Source organism: Triplophysa rosa, linkage group LG14 (genome assembly GCF_024868665.1).
Source record: "Triplophysa rosa linkage group LG14, Trosa_1v2, whole genome shotgun sequence".
NCBI classification, from domain to species: domain Eukaryota; kingdom Metazoa; phylum Chordata; class Actinopteri; order Cypriniformes; family Nemacheilidae; genus Triplophysa; species Triplophysa rosa.
In genome coordinates this window covers 11,419,687-11,439,052 of record NC_079903.1, presented here as the reverse complement: position 1 = coordinate 11,439,052, position 19,366 = coordinate 11,419,687, and the positions used below count along the sequence as shown (strand labels likewise).

Genomic DNA, 19,366 nt, shown 5'->3' with positions numbered 1-19,366 from the left:
TAATCCTGCATTATACTTAAACTAATAGCCTAACATATTGTAGCAAACATGAATGACAGAATATGTTATTTTAACGTATTCAAATAGCAGGATTAGAATAAACATTAAAAGGGCACTCTTTATCAAGGAACTATAGTTTAAATGCTTTTATTACAGCTGGACAGGAGTTGGTCCACATGAGGAGACAGAATAACAAAGCTTCATTCAACTCTGCCTCAAAACTAAAACACTCAACACAAAACTGCAAGTTCACTCTGTAACGTTGATCTTTCACTTTGAAATGAAGGAAAATCAGCATCTCTGTCGTGTTAGGTGACAGCCCCTAATGCTTCTCATCTGTGTCATCAAGTTTGTTAAGCTCCGGTAGAGCGCTGTATGAAGGAAGAAATCAGACGCTAACCTGTGTTCTCTATCACAGTGTCACAGAGCCGAGTGAACTCTGTGTAATCCGTCCACTTTTTTGAGGATTTGGTATGAAATTGTTATTATAGAGCTCCGGAGGTTAACATCACGCAATCTGAACTCTGCCATTTCGGAAGGCGGAGAGCGCTAGAGCAGCTGTAGCATTGGTATTGACACTGTGGTCAAACAATAATTTAAAACCAGTCTGTTTTAGACTTTACAAATTGTACTATTTTAACACGGTGGACAGCTGCTGTGCGCTTGCCAGAACAGGCAGGGGAAAGCAAAGGGCAAATCATTTGATCATATTTCTAAGGATTCCGAATCCCTGATAGACGATTAAAAGGTTAACTGCAATAAAACGTGCTAACCAACACATGTCACCGCTATCGCTTCCTCTCTGTCGTTATGCTCCCAAATCCTAAACAAGACACATAAGAGCAGCACTCGACTAACGCTAGTCCAGCTGTGCAATCGCAGTGGGCTCCTAACACAACCCCATCGTGTCTGACCCAGTGGCGGTTCTAGACTACTGTAACTGGGGGGGCCAGGCAGGGGCCACTTATGCTTTTAGGGGGCTCACTAACATGTGTCATGATTAATTTTCAGTCATTTTTCACTGTCATGTATTACTGTTTTCTCTAAACTAATAAGCTAATAAAACAAGTTCAGCTCAAATTAATGTTCCATGGTCATTTATTTCACAACACATTGTATATAGTCAAAATAACAATGACAACAATAATAACATTTAGGCACTTTTCTGCATCTTAAATGTACATACATAAATGAAAAACTACCCACAAACAAGATATCCAAAAATCAACAATCAACTTAAGCAGTCATTTTAACATGAGTCACATTATCAGGTATTTCCTTTACACAAAGAAAAAAAACATGAATTTCAAAATTTTCACATGTGATATATGTGACCCTGGATCACAAAACCAGTCTTAAGTAGCACGGGAACATTTTTAGTAAAAGACAAAAATACATTGTGTGGGTCAAAATTATCGATTTTTCTTTTATGCCAAAAATCATTAGGATATTAAGTAAAGATCATGTTCCATGAAGATATTTTGTAAATTTCCTACCTTAAATATATAAAAACTTTATTTTTGTGAGTGGATGGTCTGCCACAGTGCCCTGATTAACAACTTCAAAGGCAATTTTCTCAATATTTAGATTTTTTTGCACTCTCAGATTCCAGAGTTTTAAACGGTTGTATCTCAGCCAGATATTGTCCTATTCTAACAACTCATATATCTATAGAAAGTTTATTTATTCAGCTTTCAGATTATGTAAAAATCTCAATTTCGAAAAATTGACCCATAAGACTGGTTTTGTGGTTTTGGTTTTGGCACACTTTCATGTGAATGCCATGTTAACTAAATACTCATGTAAAAACTCAAGTTTTTCACATGGAATTTCAGGGTTACAAAAGTTGTCTCTCTGCACAACTAAATCACCTTGCTGATGGGTCCTCTGTTCTTCTGGACTTTCTTCATTCTCTAAGCTTTTGTGCATTTCTGACTCTTTTTCAGAAGCATCTTCTTTCTCCAGCCTTCACTGACTATTATCTTTAGTTTTCTTATTAAAAAAGGACATTATGTCCTTAGGATTTTTTCTCTTCATCTTAACTGCAAATGGGAAAATTATGAAAATGTGTAAATGAAAAGAGGACTCTCAAATACACCACAAGTAATATACAGGACAGTATAGCATAAACTATATTGATTACTTGAACTCTGCTAATTCCTTGGGAATGACAGACCGTTTATATTAATTATAAGGCAAAAGTGCATTTTATCAAACATTCACCCCAATAAATGTAATTTGCATTTGATCTCTGTAGCAAATGTAGAGTCGTAGGCAAGGAAGAGGACGAGGTTAGCGTGACAGACACGGGCTTTTATTCACATTACACACAAACTTATAGTTACTCAACATAAAATACGACGGACGCTTCCACAGCGTTCCAAGCCTCTCCCTGGCCGGGTTAAAGTCCTCTGAAGTCTCGGCTTCCTGGGTTAGATCCTCTCTGCAACCGCCCGCTGACACTGCTCCGTCCACTGGGCGGTATCTGGTGCCTCCTTTTTAGTAAGGTCAGTCAGTGGGCTGGTGAGGTCCGAATAGTTAGGCACAAAGCGTCTGTAATATCCCGCCAGCCCCAGGAACTGCCTTACCTCCTTTTTGGTCTTAGGTCTCGGACATGTCGCAATGGCTGCGGTCTTGTTAATTTGGGGACGCACCTGTCCGTGACCCAAGTGGAAGCCCAGATACCTAACCTCCACTCGCCCAACCGCACACTTCTTCAGGTTTGCCGTGAGACCCGCCGCCCTCAGCTCCCTCAGGACCGCCCTCAAGTGTTGTATATGCCGTTGCCAATCGTTACTGTATATGATAATATCATCGAGGTAGGCAGCGGCATATGCCATGTGGGGTCGAAGGATACGATCCATAAGACGCTGGAAGGTGGCGGGTGCCCCGAACAAACCGAAAGGGGAAGTGTGACGAATTGGTGCAATCTGAACGGCGTTGTGAAGGCGGTTTTCTCTTTGGATACGGGTGATAGGGGAATCTGCCAGTACCCTTTTGTTAAATCCAGCGTCGAATAAAAACGAGCTGTGCCTAGCCGATCAAGCAACTCGTCAACCCGGGGCATTGGATAGGCGTCGAATTTCGACACCGCATTCACCTTGCGGTAATCCACACAGAATCTGACCGAGCCGTCCGTTTTGGGCACCAAAACTATCGGGCTCGCCCAGTCACTGGTGGATTCTTCTATTACCCCCATTTTGAGCATTGCCTGTAATTCCGTCTGAACCACATTTTCCTTGTGCTCAGGCAAACGGTACGGCCGGCTGCGAACCACTACACCCGGCGCGGTCTCAATGTGGTGCTGAATGAGCCTGGTATGACCAGGTAGGGGCGAGAATACGTCTGCAAACTCGGCTTGCAACTTGGCTACGTCCGTGAGTTGGGAGGGCGAGAGGTGATCTCCCCCCGGAGCCAGCGCGAGCAATCGTGACTTGGTATTCACCTCTGGCCAGGGGCCTCCAACCTCTCCAACCTCCTCCCCACTTATTAGCGTCGCCAACATCACGGGTTCCACCTCCTGCCATTTTTTCAGGAGATTGAAGTGGTAAATTTGACGTGACCCGCTCCTATCTGTTCGTATCACCTCATAATCGAGATCTCCGACTTGCCGTGTGACCTCGAACGGTCCTTGCTACTTAGTAATTTGGAACTCGACGTGGGGAGTAATACAAGCACTTTCTCTCCCGGTGTAAATTTGCGTAGTTTAGTACCCCTGTTATATAGCCGGCTTTGCTTGTCCTGAGCCCGTAACAAATTCTCCATAGATAGCCTCCCCAGTGTATGGAGTTTTGTTCGCAGGTCCAGGACATATTGAATTTCATTTTTACTGCTAGAAGGCCCGTCCTCCCAAGTCTCTCTGAGGACGTCCAAAACCCCTCGGGGCTGTCGTCCAAAGAGAAGCTCGAAGGGGGAAAACCCCGTGGAGGCTTGGGGGACCTCCCGCACCGCAAATAAGAGGGGTTCTAACCATTTATCCCAATTTTTGGCGTCCTCGTGAACAAACTTACGAATCATGGTTTTCAAAGTGCGATTAAACCGCTCGACAAGACCGTCCGTTTGGGGGTGAAAGACGCTGGTACAGATCGATTTAACGCCCAATAATTCATAAAGTTCGAGTATCGTACGTGACATGAACGCCATGCCTTGATACGCGAGGATTTCCCGGGGATCCCCACACGGGAGATGACACGAAACAGTGCCTCTGCCACGCTCTTAGCTGAGATACTGTGGAGAGGCACGGCTTCGGGATATCGGGTTGCATAATCCACCAGGACTAATGCAAATCGATGTCCTCTTGCTGATCGTTCCAATGGCCCGATGAGGTCCATACCAGTTCTTTCGAAGGGGGCCTGCATTAACGGTAATGGGCGCAATGGCGCTTTTGGAGAGGCCGGTGGGTTTACCAGCTGGCATTCACGACACGCGGCACACCACCTGCGCACGTTCTCGTGAATGCCCGGCCAAAAGAATCGGGTCATTAGACGATTTAGTGTCGATGCCTGCCCTAGATGACCCGCCATCGGGTTACAAGGAGCCGCCTCGAAAATCATTCCCCGGCGGCTTTGTGGAACTAGCAACTGGGTTGTATCTTCCTTTGTCTGAGTATCTTGGGTTACTCGATACAACCGGTCTCTTATAATCGCAAAATAAGGATAGGAAAGTGCTCGTGCGGGCTGGAGATGCTGTCCGTCAATACAGCCGACCTGCTCAAATGCAAATTTAAGGGACTCGTCTCGGGACTGCTCCAGGGGAAAGTCATCGCGATCCGAGAGGATTAGCCTCTCGATAGCGCTTGGTTCCCCGGATGCAGCCACCGGCGGTCCGGGTTCAGCCTCGCCTACCTGCAGGAGCGCTCCGTCTCCCTGCGTCTTTGGTCCCCAAGCGACACCCGCACACAAATACCCCAATAATTCGGTAAAACCCGGCCAATTGGTTCCCAAGATCAGCGGGTGTCGGAGGTGCAGATTAACGGCCACCTCTACACTATGCGTTTGTCCCCGGAATTGGATAACAGCTGTCACCAAAGGGTATTTTGCCACATCCCCGTGTACACACCTCACCCGAACCTGGCGGCTATTATCCAATGCCCCCGGCTGAATCAGGCTTTGATGGATAGAGGTTTGGTTGCAGCCTGACTCCACCAGAGCCAGGTATGTACCCCCCCCATACTCACAGGTATTTGGTATCCGCCGGTTTGACCGAGGGCAGCCTGCCGGAGGTCTATGAACGAAGCCTTGCAGAATGCTCACGCTGCAGACATTACAAGCTGTCACAGGTCAAGCTCTCGTTTACAAAACTTGCACAACGACAGACGTGATCGGAAATGATCGGGCATAAAATAGCCGATCCCGATTAGGTTGAAAATGCCTTCAACGTGCCTAATTATAAGTATGACAGTTATGACAAAATACCACGATTGTCCTCAATGTAATGATCATGTTGCTGGCAGTCGCTTCTGTGATCGGATAGTTTCGTGTTGACAGTGAAGTAGTACTCGGAAGTGTTACATAATAGGCTCTTATGCTCTGTTTTATATCAGAGATTTGCCATAGATAAAATAAACATTATTGGAGAAGAGAAATCTTATCCTTTATAGATAGCAGCTACGTAATAGAATAAGCAGTTATGCTTTTCTTTTCTTTGTGTAAAGGGGTTGCTCCCTCTGGTCTTTACAACACTAAAACATCTTTCTCAGACTCGATTTAGTGATGACTAAATTTATGAGTCAGTCCAACTGTTTAGATATATAATACTAGCATGATTTATTATTGTAGATCTGTAGGAAGGATGGTTTACTTCTCAGTCAAATAAAATTGTCTAGTTGCTATTGTTGCCTAGTATGTTCATTATGTTTTACTAGAAGAATGAAGAAATGAAATGGCATGTGGGGACATGACATGCTTTACTATTTAGAGTCATCTTGCAAATGAATAGCAAGTGAACTTTTGAGCCTGAAAATAAGTAATTTATGGAAATGAAATAATCTCTGTCTTGCTTTTTGCTACTGAGGTTCAAATACAGACATAATAAGACTATTTTGGTGTCAGCCCTGTTACAAAGCTCAACTCTGTTTTTCAGATTTTTTTAATGAAATGTATTTCTTTTTACACCATAGCATAGCATTACAAATCTCAAAGATGAAATATTTAACCCAGTTGTAATCTATTGTTATGTTCAAGGGTTTAAGAAAACGTCCCAAGATATGTTCCAATACCATTAAACAGCACTTTGTAAAACAAATTGGCTCAAACGTGAACTTGTGCCGTAAAGAGGCTCTCACAGTGTTCCACATGTCCACTGACAGCAAGGTTTAAAGGATCCTCTCACTGTCAATCCAGTGTCTCTTTGGATTTGGATCAGCAATTTTCCACCAGCTGATACCCTCCCCGGTCACGTTCGAGTTCCTCGACGGAGCTCGCCCTTCCTCCCTATCACACCAGCCTGAATGACTTTCTGTGAAGCCCAAACTCTGAGCCGTAGCTTTGATTTTAGTCCAGTCAGCTCGCGTGCTTTCTGTGGCTTAACACAGCAGAGGTAATGTCCATTGTTCATAGTTACTGCTTATCACACTGTGTAAAAGTGTTCGTCAGCGGGGTAATAGACAAGCTGTATGTTTCTGGAAGGGCCATTTACACCAAACAAAGTGAGTTCCAGGCGAGAGATGAGATGTGCAGGTGTGTAATGGGATTTTTCAGGTTACACAGTACTGTTCAGAACTGAGTAGGGTCAGAACTCAATGCATTCGCTCTCAATGGGGAATTGGTTGTGTGGGGCTTTGAAGTGTTGTTTATTTGTTTAACTTAATGTAGTTTTATTTCAAAAGTCTATGTAATATTTTAACAAAGCAAAAAGGACAAGAGAGTATTTTCTGCAGGATCATTTTTAATATATGTGACACTTTTTTATTTTTGCTTTGTCACTTCACATTCACTTTTTATTTGTGATAATCAACATATTCAGGTCATAGACGGTTTCATCTTAACAACATTACGTTACTGCGCATGCGCCCTTTTGTGACCCCAACTAAACTTAAGGTACACATTCACAAACAATAGAGTGTCTGTAGATTATTTCTGATAAGAATCGAAAGAAACTGTTACTTGGCTAAACTGGTCTCTCCTATATTTTGAATTTAGACTGCGATACCATACAGTTTCTTTAAATTTGACAAAACTACAGGACCCAATCAACAAATTGTTTATTTAATCAAATGAACATACAACAAAATTCAACAAATCGTTTATTTAATACATTTATTATACAGTAAATAAAAATACAAATTAATATTAACTAAATAAATATAAATAGTTATATTATTAGACACTAGCCAAACACAAACCGGAAGTTAACTGGGGGTCAAGCGCGCATGCGTCCGATGAAACGGTCTATTACACTGTTTTCACAGTGCTGAAAGTGTATTAGTCATCTTGCTGTGTTTAACAGACTTAAGAAAATATAATAAATTGCATACAGTACTATATAATATAAAACTGTTAAATTAGAAATGGTATTAAGATGTGTACTAGGGCTGATTATTTTGCTCAGTTTTAATAACAATTAATAATCACGGTTATTCTTTCAGTTTAGTACTTTAGTTCATTTTACTTTATGTTATTTATTACACTTTGCAGACAACAAATAGATGTTATAATCTGCCTCTGTAAAACTTCTGCAACACCGTGTTTCGAACCATGCTAATATCCATACACTCCGTATACAGTTATATTATATTGCATTTCTGTGCATAGATCCTCCAAAAAATTAAACACGGCACCTTAAAATATCTTGAATAATATTGTATATTCATATTTATGTTATTCAGTGTGAAGAGAGACAGAAGGAACATATTTCTGGTTTGGTGTATAATGGGCCAGTGGGGGGTTCATACTGTAACACAGGGTGGGGAAACACATCTATCTTGCTGCTCCAGTTTCAAAGGGGCACCACTGTCTTAAGATTTCTCGATGCAGGAAGATACCAAATGGCATTCTTAGGTGGCATCTCCTCTATGATCATGCGACGTGAGGATCTTGTCCCTCAGATGGTTTGAATGAATATTTCCAGCAATTAAGCATTTAAGTTGATATCTCATGAGAGTTTCTACTTTAAGACCTGCTGATTAAAACGTAAGACACATGCTCATACTGGTGCTGTCTAGCTGTCTTTTACCTTTTAACACAGTGTTCTAACCAAGCAGCAACCTTCCGATCTCTCTCGTGAAGCCAACACGGAAGCGAGGGGGTGCATTGTTTTTTTAACTCATTCGTTTAACTTATATCAAGCCTTAAAATTCTGCATAATTAAGGGCGTGGCCACCCGAGTGACAAGTGGTTTTATTAATGTTTCTTATTTATACATTTGAATTATATTGCATTTTGAATGTAATATGGCAATGTAATGTATTAAATGGGTTAACTTTTCACAGATATTAATGTATGCAATTTCAGCAATACAATTTTTATTTTTTGTAAAAAGGAAACAAATTAGTTGTTCATTTTAAGAGACCTGTCTTTTTTTCTCTTGCATATTTAGATAAATTAAGAAAAAGTATTTATTATCCGAATACCCGATTAATCGATGGAAAAATCAGTAGAATACTCGATTACTAAAATAATCGATAGCTGCAGCCCTAGTTTAGATCAAAGTAAAGGTGACAGTTCCACATTACCACTCTTACAATATAAAATAGGTCATTTTTAAAGTTTAGATTGCAAATCATTGCAATGTGCACATTTCTGATACTTTGATCATTTAAAAAAAATATTGTTAAAATATAAATCAATCTTGAATAAAATAGAAGTGCATTCATAATAATTTCTCTCAACTTCTCGTCGGGCTTTATGAGATCCACCAAATGATCATCTGGCAGAATAGGAAGTCAATCTTTAAGCTTTCCAGCCTGCTCAAAACCAGGTTTATGGGAAAGGTTCTGGGGGTCAGGTCATGAACCGCCCTCATCATTTACAGTCACGTATTCTTAATATCATAATAGCCTCCAGCATCAGCGGCCTGATCAAATTATTTAGGCTGCACCAAGACTTTCAACGGCTGAGGTTTGCCTCTTATTACCAGAATGCAACATGAGCCTCTTGAGTTGAGCACAAACAATTCTGCCTCCACAGTACGCAGCTGCATTTGAAGAGTGTGGAGGAGGGGCTCGATGCCGTTACGCTGCCTTTTTAAGTGGCTCAAATCTCTGCCTTCTCCTTTCTCTCGTCTTCCACTTAAATAGTCTCATTACGGTTAGAGAGAGCGAATTATCCCCTGGCCTCCGCTGCACCGGAGAGCTTCTGTGAAGTTATGTGCAGATGTTGATGGGCACTCAGCACAAATTGCCTGAACACGGTCAGATCTGAGCCGGTGTTCTGCCAATTTATGCATCCCTATCAAATTTTGCTACCTCCATACAAAACAGGACTAACCCCTCCCCCAACCCAACCCTTACACCTAAATAACCCCACCCCCAACCCAATCACAACACGAGGGTAGCACAAATTTATGGGTAGCATAAATTGGCAGAACACCGGCTCGCGTCGATTCCGGATGCGCTCTGCCTCAGCTCACTGCATCATTCATCACCAGGCGGGGGGAAGATGCCACTCCAAACCTTTTCAAGTGTGCTGTTGTGACTGAAACATGTTGTGCCTTCGATGATGTTTGTGATTATTTGTATTTGCAAATGCCACGTTAGGTTAATTACTGCTTGCTAAGCTGCCTATGAACTGTTTGTGCGGTGCATGAATGATTCTTTTGAAGGGTGGTGCTTTTTGTGGAGGGGTTTGTTAATTTCTGGCGATGATAAAACAGGATCCCGAACACTTACATTTAAGGATCTGAGCTGTATCTAGTGATCTGAGTATCGTTGAGACTTAAAGGGGCGAGTTCTTGTGAGTTATCCACTAAGCATCCATCCCGAACACCTCAGAAACCACATTGCGATGCTTTCAAAACCACTCCGAACGCCCTGGCAACCACCCACAGCATCGTGGCAGCAAGTTGTGCACAGGCAAGCACCACTTCGATTTTTACCACTTACAGAAAATGTAACGTACATAAAACCTACAAAATATGTATTTGAAGTGTATAATTAAAATGATGTGAGTAAAGTAAAGAGTATACCTTGTTTGTTGCATTGTTGCATATAGGTTTCATAAAAATGATGCATTATATTATATATTTTATTTGACAACAAAATACATACTGATAATAAAAAATATATAAAGACATTTCTGTAGGTTTTGATGGCTTTTTTGCAATAATACCACATTGTAGACCGTACACCGTGCACATGTGAATTATGTAATGCCAAGGCATTCGCCTTCACAAGTGGGTGGAGCTAAATTGAGTAGTAGACAAAAAATACACTCACTGGATTTCTTTTTTTAACCAAGCATTAATATTTGTACAGGAATATTCTTTATTTGTGTAGTTTATTAAATTAAACAGTTAATCCATAAATAATTGATCTAATAGCTATAAAGATCAACAGTATTCGACTGTAAATATTGAATAGCCTTTACTGTTGTGTTAAGACCCTGTTCGCGCTCTTCCCAGGGTAAGCCTTTCCAGCGGTGGGACATTGCATCCCATTCACAGATTTTACGAGCCAAAGGGGGTCGGGGTTTGGGGGGGTTTCCATGGTAACGGGTAGCGGGGACGATCACTGTGGTCATGGCATGATCAGCAAGCAAATGCAGGCTTGTCTTAGCAGTGGCTCGCAGCCTGACGGTTCACCAAAGATCGCCCCCCATATGTGAGTGACTGAACGCGTTACGTAACATCACTCCCAGGATTTATCGCGCGCTGTTTCACACAACCAAAGCAGAAGTCTTGCTTCATGTATTATTTTACAGCACTAAGGCATAGTCCCGAGTCGTGAATAACAACAGCTCGGCAGATTGTCGGTAGCTTCCTCATTTGGGAAAGGGTTACACCCGCCCCAGGGCTTCAGATAAGTAGCTCATCATATTCTCCACACAGTCACATCTCTCTGGATACAGCGCCGACTGTAAACACACAGCGGTAATCTGTTTAAGCTGGCCCATGAGCTGGTACAGCGTGACAGGTGTTTTACACGTACTGTACAGTAGCTACGGCGAAAATAGCAACGGCTCGACAATTGAATCTGCAAACTGCAAGGCTTGTAGTATTACCTCATCACGTCAAGACTTTGAACTGAAGGATCGGTTTAATCACACGGACAGATGCATGCACGCAGCGCAAGCACACACGTGTGGAAAGAAACGCTTCATTATCTAGTTCTACTGTACCTCACACAGCACGAGTCGCAAACTGACAGACCAGATAGTTAAGCGAGGGAATGTGAGAAATATACCAGAATGTGAAACAGAAAAGCTGAAATGTTTAAGAAGCATTTCAGCGATGTGTACAAGTTGCATGTCAACATAAAATGGGAATCGGTTCAATTCTTTCTTTTCAGGTAGACTATTTCCCTTTAGAAATGGCATTGAAAATGACAGTCAATTTTGAAGCAGATACAATCATTTTGATGCAACGGATTATAAAGACAGACAGCTTTTTTCGTTCGAATGATGTGAACTGATAAATTGTGTGAAATAATGTGTATTAAGAAAGTAAACTGGATAAATATTGATTTTATTGACGCTAAAGGTGCTGTAAGCGATTTCTGTGTCGCTAGTGGCACTGAACACAATTGAAAAAATAATGTTCTCAATAAAGAAAAATAGAAAAAAATGCTTCTTAAAACCTTTCCATTGTCTTCCATTGTTTGGAGAACAGGTGGTCCTGTCCCATACTTGTGCAATAGGCAAACCGCAGTCTCCATGTTTTCTGATTTGTTTAACGTGGAATGTGTTTTGATTCTTTTTTTGTCGGTTTACATACCCCATGAAATAAAAATGTACCTTAATTGTCTAGATTTGTGACAGAGGAAAGTGTTATATGCTACCATTCGTTCCTTAATTATATTTTTTCTAGATTGTAGAAAAAAGAGAAAAAATAATGTGATGATGGTAATTATGCTGAGACTGAAGAAAAATAAAACAAAGTTATAGAACTTTTTGTATTACAGGGATAGTTCACCCAAAAATGAAAATTCTGTCATCATTTACTCAGCCTCAGGTTGAAATTCTGCTAAATACAAAGGAAGATATTTGGAAGAATGTCAGTACCTGATCCCCAATTGACTCCCGTAGTATGTATTTTCCCTACTATGGCAGTAAATGGGGGATGAGGTCTGTTTGGTTACTTACATTCTTCCAAATATCATCCTTTGTGTTCATCAGAAATTTTATACAGAGTAAATGATGACAGAATTTATCATTTTTGGGTGAACTATCCCTTTAAATAAAATGTATTTAAATAAAATATTATTTCACAATTATGTTTTTTTAAAGTAATTTCTAATGCCTTTAGATTAAATTACTGAGATCACAAGATCACAAAATATGTTTCTATAATCGTAAATGTTTGAACGGTATAATGTATATATCATGGGGAAACCTATTGTAGAATTAACTGTCAGGTAGTTGCTTTTGTGGTATAAAAAAACAACGACAGCAGCTTTACTCGGTTACAAAAGAGTACAAAGATATTTAGTAAACAAGAGCCTTTTGTTGATAAAAGAATTGGCCAGCTCTTTGTCAGATCGGCTTGTTTTTCCAACACCCCTCAACGAAACAGCCTAATTTAGTAAAAATGTACCATTCTCTAACCTTTTCAGTCAACAGCTTTTAGTTGTTTGTGGCGTTTGTAAGATTAAGTCAACCTAGGTGAATGGCACAGCAGGGTGTAAACAACAATGCAGTACCCGTGGGTCCCAAGAATCTGACTGTGTCTTAAAATGCCACAATGTTAAACAACATCCCTACAGCTTTGGAAAATAAAAGGCTACACTATTCTGTGAATTCTTTGCGTTGCTGTGCACAGAAATGCCATTGTCTCATTACATATGTTGCATAGCCCGCGGCTTCGCTCTGGTGGATCACTGGACACCCCTGCCACTCAGAACATTAACATACTCTGCACACGCTCAGGCTTCACAACACGGGATGTCACGTTGCCAAGCAACGGCTCCACATCACGTACGGAATGTTGTGAGCTTTTTGAGGATCTTACTCCCAGAAAAAGGTACAGCAACAACACGTGATAAACATCTAGTTCTGGGAGAAAAAATGATGAGCAAATAACACGTCATGTGAGCTCGTTCTAAATTATGTTTGTTTACTTAAAGCAAACGCACCGTAAAGGAACTAAGTGCAGAAGTGTGTGAATAACAGATAAGCGCTGAATTCACTGCACCCAAATAAAAAGCCTCGTAATTGGGTTCCCTCTCTCTCCATTATCACTTTTATCACAGCCCCTGGATTCAAAGGGTTCTGAATACATTTTAGAGCTCGTTTGGGCGGTTATCATTTTCTCTGGGTAACATTTATCACTGAACATGACAGGCATGGCAAGAAATAAGACTTATTGTGAGTTATTGTGGTGAATCTAGGTTACATCCGAACTGAGACCTCAGCCCATAAAGCCAGGTTATTAAGGCGAAAACACATTTGTGTTCAAGCTGTATTGTAATGTGTAAAGGAGAGATCAGAAATGTGTTCAGAATGAAAAAATTGTATACAAAACCAAGTTTTTCTTTTGAGAAAAATCATTTTCAAATACTGTCTGATACACACCGCAATCCCTCAAAAATAAGCCCTCGATAATCTTGCCATAAATACTGTTAGTCAGTTGTATTTCAACATGGGTTTGAGTGGTCACAGCGGCTGTTTAATACAATAGCTGCCTAGGTAAAATTTTAACACGCATCTGCTTTAGTCGTGTTTTTCTTCTTTTGCTATAATAGCTAAAACGACTTGTTTCTGTCTGCTGCAATCGCACAACAACAAAATATAGGAATCGAGGTGCTAACCAAAAAGAGATTTTGGATCACTATGGATGACTAGATTGACAAGTTCGTCGGCTAGTTAGTGTTGATATTTTAGCAGTAGTGCTGTGTTTTACTTGATATTGCATTGTAAAATGTGGTGTCTTCAAAATTCAACGTATAAAATGATGCCTGGTTTTCTATTGCGTTGTGACTTGTTCGGCTAGTTTTTAACACAGGGCTAGTTTTTAACGCAAGCTGCGTTACATGGTCTTCCGAACGAGTGTTGAAAGTGCAGTGTTGGAAAACAGCAGTGCAGTGTTGGCTTGCTCACCGGGAGACTGCATTTATTTATTTATTTATTTATTAGATATTATTTATTATAATGATCTTGCTTGGTCTATAAACACCATGCACTGTGCTGTGTTTTACCTTTCTGTGTTTTTCTTATTTGCTCCTGTAAAGCTGCTTTGGAACAATGCACATTGTGAAAAGCACTATATAAATAAAATTGAATTGAATTGAAAGTCAGTCTCATCAAAACTATCTCAATTTGTATTCCGAAGATGAACAGAGGTCCTAGGGTTGGCACAATATCCCTTTAAGGCTGCATTTGTAACTTTTGCCTCTATACTGCCATCTCTGTTCAAGAGATAAAATTGCGGATATCTTTATTTTCTTTATGTGGGTTGAAGTCAAATGAAGTCGGACTGACATTTCCTACCCTGACAGCTCAAATTATAAATCATTATTATAAGCTTATTATTGTGAATCAAGATAAGGTAAGGAGATAGTTTTGAACACTAATTTATGTATTTATTGTATTTGTGCTTGCTTGGCTTTTTGTTTTTAAACAAATATTGCAGATTCCCGCTTTAAAACCTCAAGTATTACCTCCCACTTTTGTCAGTTCTAAAATCTACCAGCAGCTTTGGCAATGGATAGAACCATTTTGGAGTCAATTCAAAGTAACTACTAAATTATTTATAACAAGTGTTAATTTAATTTTAGTGTACATCTCATTTGCCTTATTAAACTCTCGACTCTAATTCCAGTGAAAACATAATCTAATGCAGAAATCATTTCAAGCAGTCTCTTCACAGAACTGAGCATCTCACATTATACTCCCATAGCTGAGCTCCAGATTGCTATTTCATTTCTTGTGTGTCTGTTTTCCTGCACAGCACTGGTAAACGGTTCATTGCACAGGTGCTTTACACCCCCCCCCCCCCCCTTACTCATATAGTCTTTGTGTTTTTCTTTTTTGTCAAGCCTTTTGAAGAAGCTCTTCCCCGTGGGGTGGTAACCTGCCCACGGTACCGCTGTCAGACCGTAGGCAGTGCATTTGAAATCCAGATCTAGTCAGGGGCATCATTGCAAAGGCAGATTTCGTTCCCAGCACCTTATCGAATAGCTTGCGGCAGAAATGGACCTAATACAGAGGAAGCAGCTCCAGTTGTCGAGCAGGGCTTGTAATTGTATTCCTGTGTTTTATAATGAGCTGCGATGCAGTTGGTATTTTTAATGTTTTGCCGAGCGGTCGTTGCGGTTGTCACCAGTGATGGAAATATTTCCTCACCACACAGTTTTACTGGGTTGTTTATCCTCAGCTGGGTGTTACTTTCAGAGGAATCGCAAAACAATATGCAGAGTAATTGGTTCCCTATTTATCCACTGATGTGCAGATGCAATTTTGGTTTATTAAAATAAAAAGTTTATGATATAGATTAGAATAGAACCATTTTTGCCATCTTAGTGATTCTCGCTAGATTTAGGGACTTTTCAGACCCATTTAGTTACCTAAAAAGTGGCTGGTGACAAGTCTGGTGACTTTTATCAGTAGTTGGTAGTAGGACTGGGCGATCTTCCCAAAAAAGCATATCATGATCTTCATAACAAAGAATCTCGATCCACGATCTGAATTGAAATACATTAAGTACATTACTTAATACATTAGTTAATGCACAAGTACATTAACTTTTTTGTACAGAGGTTTAAAGTTTTGTAGCTCAGGCCAAACAATTGTACAGGTAGCACAAGTATAAAACATCTGTTATCGTCTTTAAAAAACACAAATGCAGATCATCACAGAAATAGACTGGTTAACAACAAAGGACATTAATGTTATATACAAATGGATAAATACCTACATAAATATCAGTTTTAGTTTACCCATTTTTTATTGTTCTGTGTTGTCCATTTTTGACTATACAATAGTAATATATTTACCACATAAAATACTGTAGTAGCCTATACTATAGTATTTACTAGGTCTAGAGTAAACTGCAGTAAAATTTAGATAATATAGTGTGTGTAGTAAATATTTAAGTATACAGTTGATCAATTTACAACAAGAATACCACAATTTGCTTTGTCAAATACTATAGAACACTACAGTATTTTTTCATTCGAGCGTTTAGGTTAACCTGTGTTTTATTTTGACAGGTCGTCAAAGAAGCGTTAGAGCTTCTTAATGTCGGTTTCGATTACTTTTCATTTAAATCAACGTGTTAATAAAAAAACTGCAATTGTGCTGCTGACAAAATTTCACACAGTGACACCTTTGGATCCAGGACTAACCTAGATGTGTTTGTAAATGTGCTGTTCAGTTGTTTTGTAAAAAAATGGGACGAATTCTCGTTTCTCAGGCGGTGTTCTCAATCTCCAGCAGAGATACTGACAAAGAGAAAACGCCTGCAAATCTCCTCAATGATTTGCTTATAAGATGTGATGTGACAGTTGTGCAGGGCCATTTGCTTTTCCAGAGAAAACCTGCAGATACGTGCACACACACACAAACACACACACATACGCTGATTTTGAGCAGCATGACAGGTCAAATGCCAAAATTTAAAACGGCATTCAGATATTTTAGTAACGATCCTGCCAGCATTGTTGGAACGTTATACATTTGCGTCATTCTGGATGTGATAAACAGATGGGGTGAGATGTACGTTGTGTGACTGGGTGGATGAGACGCAGAAACATCCAGCTGTAGTCACATGCACGTACCCACTCGCAAGAAATACTGTATCCAACACAATATTCACACTTTTCAGTACCGTCACATAAAGAAAGTGTAACCCAGGAAACAAACTCCAGAAATGGGGTCAGCAATAATGCAAAAAGCATTATATTACTAAAAACTCTGGTTGTTATAGGTAAAGGGACAGTTCACCCAAAAAAATAAAATGATTTTATCATTTACTCCTGTGTGACTTAATTTCTTTTGCAAAACACAAACAAAGATATTTTGAAGAACGTTGATAACCAAACCACACTGGCCCCCATTGACTGGTCCATTATATGGACATAAAAACACTTGAGACATTTTTCAAAATATCTTGTGTTCCACAGAAGAAAGAGTCATATTCAGGTTTTGAATGAGGATGAATAAATGATGGCACAATTTTTGAGTGGACGATCCCTTCGTAAGGGAAACCATGTACTCGGGATTTGCCACAAGCTGTTTAAAAGGTTATATCAGTTGTTTTGCTTTGAATATGACCTCTTTTTGCTTCAGTTAAGTGTTCCTGGGCATTTCTGTCTTTAACAGAAAAGTTAAAATGCTTTAAGCAGTGTTGTTCTCATTATTATTATTTTTAAAAGAATATAGACCAAAGTGGCCATAACACTTTCAGTATTATCATGCATCTCCCAGCATGCTCTGCTAATGAGTGGCTAATTTATTAAAAGAAAAAACTGTCCTTGCAGCGCCTTTAAAACGCTACTTGCCAAATTGACAGATTAAAGTTATTCTTTTGTCTAATAATGTTTAAAGAGACCGTAAATGGGAGTGGACACGGAATGAATGGTCCATCTTCTAACACCAACACACATCCAATAGTATCGATTGAATATGCTGATTTAATTGAGGTTTACATTTGCCCGGGTTTGACCATTTATTAAATTACCTGAAAGACAAAAGGCCACCATCTGTGCGCTGATCAATTTTGTCTTTGCTCTGCTGTCTTTGTCTGTACTAATTTCCCTAACATCTCCTGTGCTCAGACATACGAATGAGCAATGACCTCAGTCGAATCATCGGCCAGCCCAACTGGGTTTTATGCTCCCTCAATTGAAACGTATCGATCTGTTTTGCTCTCGCCTTTCTATGTTTGTCAAGAAAAAGTGTTGAACGTATTACTTTTAAATCAGCCTTAGAAATTCGAAATAGGAATAAATCTTCTCGCTCTGGGATGCGTTTCTAGCATATTGCTGAATGCGCAGTCGCGCGGCCATCAGACTCGGCCACAATAATGCAATAAATGAACCTGAAAGGTGAAATGGCCGCGCTGACAGTGAGCTTGTTATCTTCACTGTTTGTTGTCGCCTCTCATTTAAACGGATCAAAATGATGCACCGTTGTTTATCAGAGGAGCCTGTGTCGCGCAGGTTTCCATAGTTACAAGTGCGCCTGTAAATGCAGAGACATCAGCTGCTCGTGTGGAGTTAATGAAAAGTGCTCAGCGTCTCTGTGTGCTATTGAATTATGCATGTGACAAAATATAGTTTGAAAAGTTTCTCGATCGTGAGATCTCTTATTCTGACGTGCTGGTATTGTGTTTTAATGCTGGTACTTTCATTTTTTCTCTTTAGTTTCTCTGCAAGTGGATATTACACCTCCTCAGGGTGAGATCAGTGTGGGGGAGTCTCGATTCTTTCTGTGTGAAGGTAAGTCTTTATAGTGACCAACACATTTAGACTTCATTACTGTAATTGCAAGAAATGATTGTTTTGCATCTCTGTAATGTTTTCATCCTGAACACTTTTATGGGGATAGTTCAATTCTTGTTATTGTAATATTTGCATATCGAATCCAGATTTATTTTCAACTGATCTTTTTATTTATTTATATTGGGATAGTTCACCCAAAAAGGAATTTTCGGTCATCATTTACTCACCGTCTTGTCATTTCAAACCTGTATGACTTTCTTGCTTCCGCAGAACACAAAAGAGGATATTTTGAAGAAAGTTGGTTACTGAACTTCACTTCTATTGTATGGACACAAAACCAATGCGAATGGGTGCCAGTTAATAACATTCTTCAAAATATCTTCTTTCGTGTTTTGTGGAAGGAAAAAAGTCATACAGGTTCAAAATCAACAAGTAAACGATGACAAAAAATTCATTTTTGGGTGAACTAAACAAGGAATTTTGATCAATTGCATCATTTTCTCACCCTTTTGTCCTTTTATTCCATACTGTAAAGCACAAAAGGAGATCTTGGGCTGAAAATCTAAACTGCTGTTTTATGCACAGGTGGATTTAAAGTGGATTTGTTTAAAAACTTGACCGTATAAATCAATGCCCACTTTCATATGGAAAACAGAAGCGCAGGTGTTCTTTCTAAGATCTCCATTTGTATTTCAAAGGAGAGAGAAAAGATTTCTGGGTTTTGAATTAAATGGAGCGGGTAAATGCTGACAATTTTCATAGGTAACCTATTTCTTTAACACTATTCTTTCTCTGCCTTGCAATCGAATGTGTTTATTTTCAGGATGGGCAGAT

The 19,366-nt window shown here is 39.9% G+C and overlaps 1 protein-coding gene across 5 annotated transcripts in view; it reads left to right on the top strand.

Annotated features, from left to right (window-relative positions):
• The window catches only part of ncam1b (neural cell adhesion molecule 1b), an 82,314-nt gene that overhangs the window by 15,664 nt on the left and 47,284 nt on the right, over window positions 1-19,366 (top strand). For all 5 annotated transcript variants that reach the window (XM_057350444.1, XM_057350443.1, XM_057350445.1 and 2 more), the window contains exon 2: window positions 18,455-18,529. In XM_057350444.1, coding sequence (XP_057206427.1) covers window positions 18,455-18,529 — 75 coding nt within the window. The remainder of the gene's footprint in view (window positions 1-18,454; window positions 18,530-19,366) is intronic.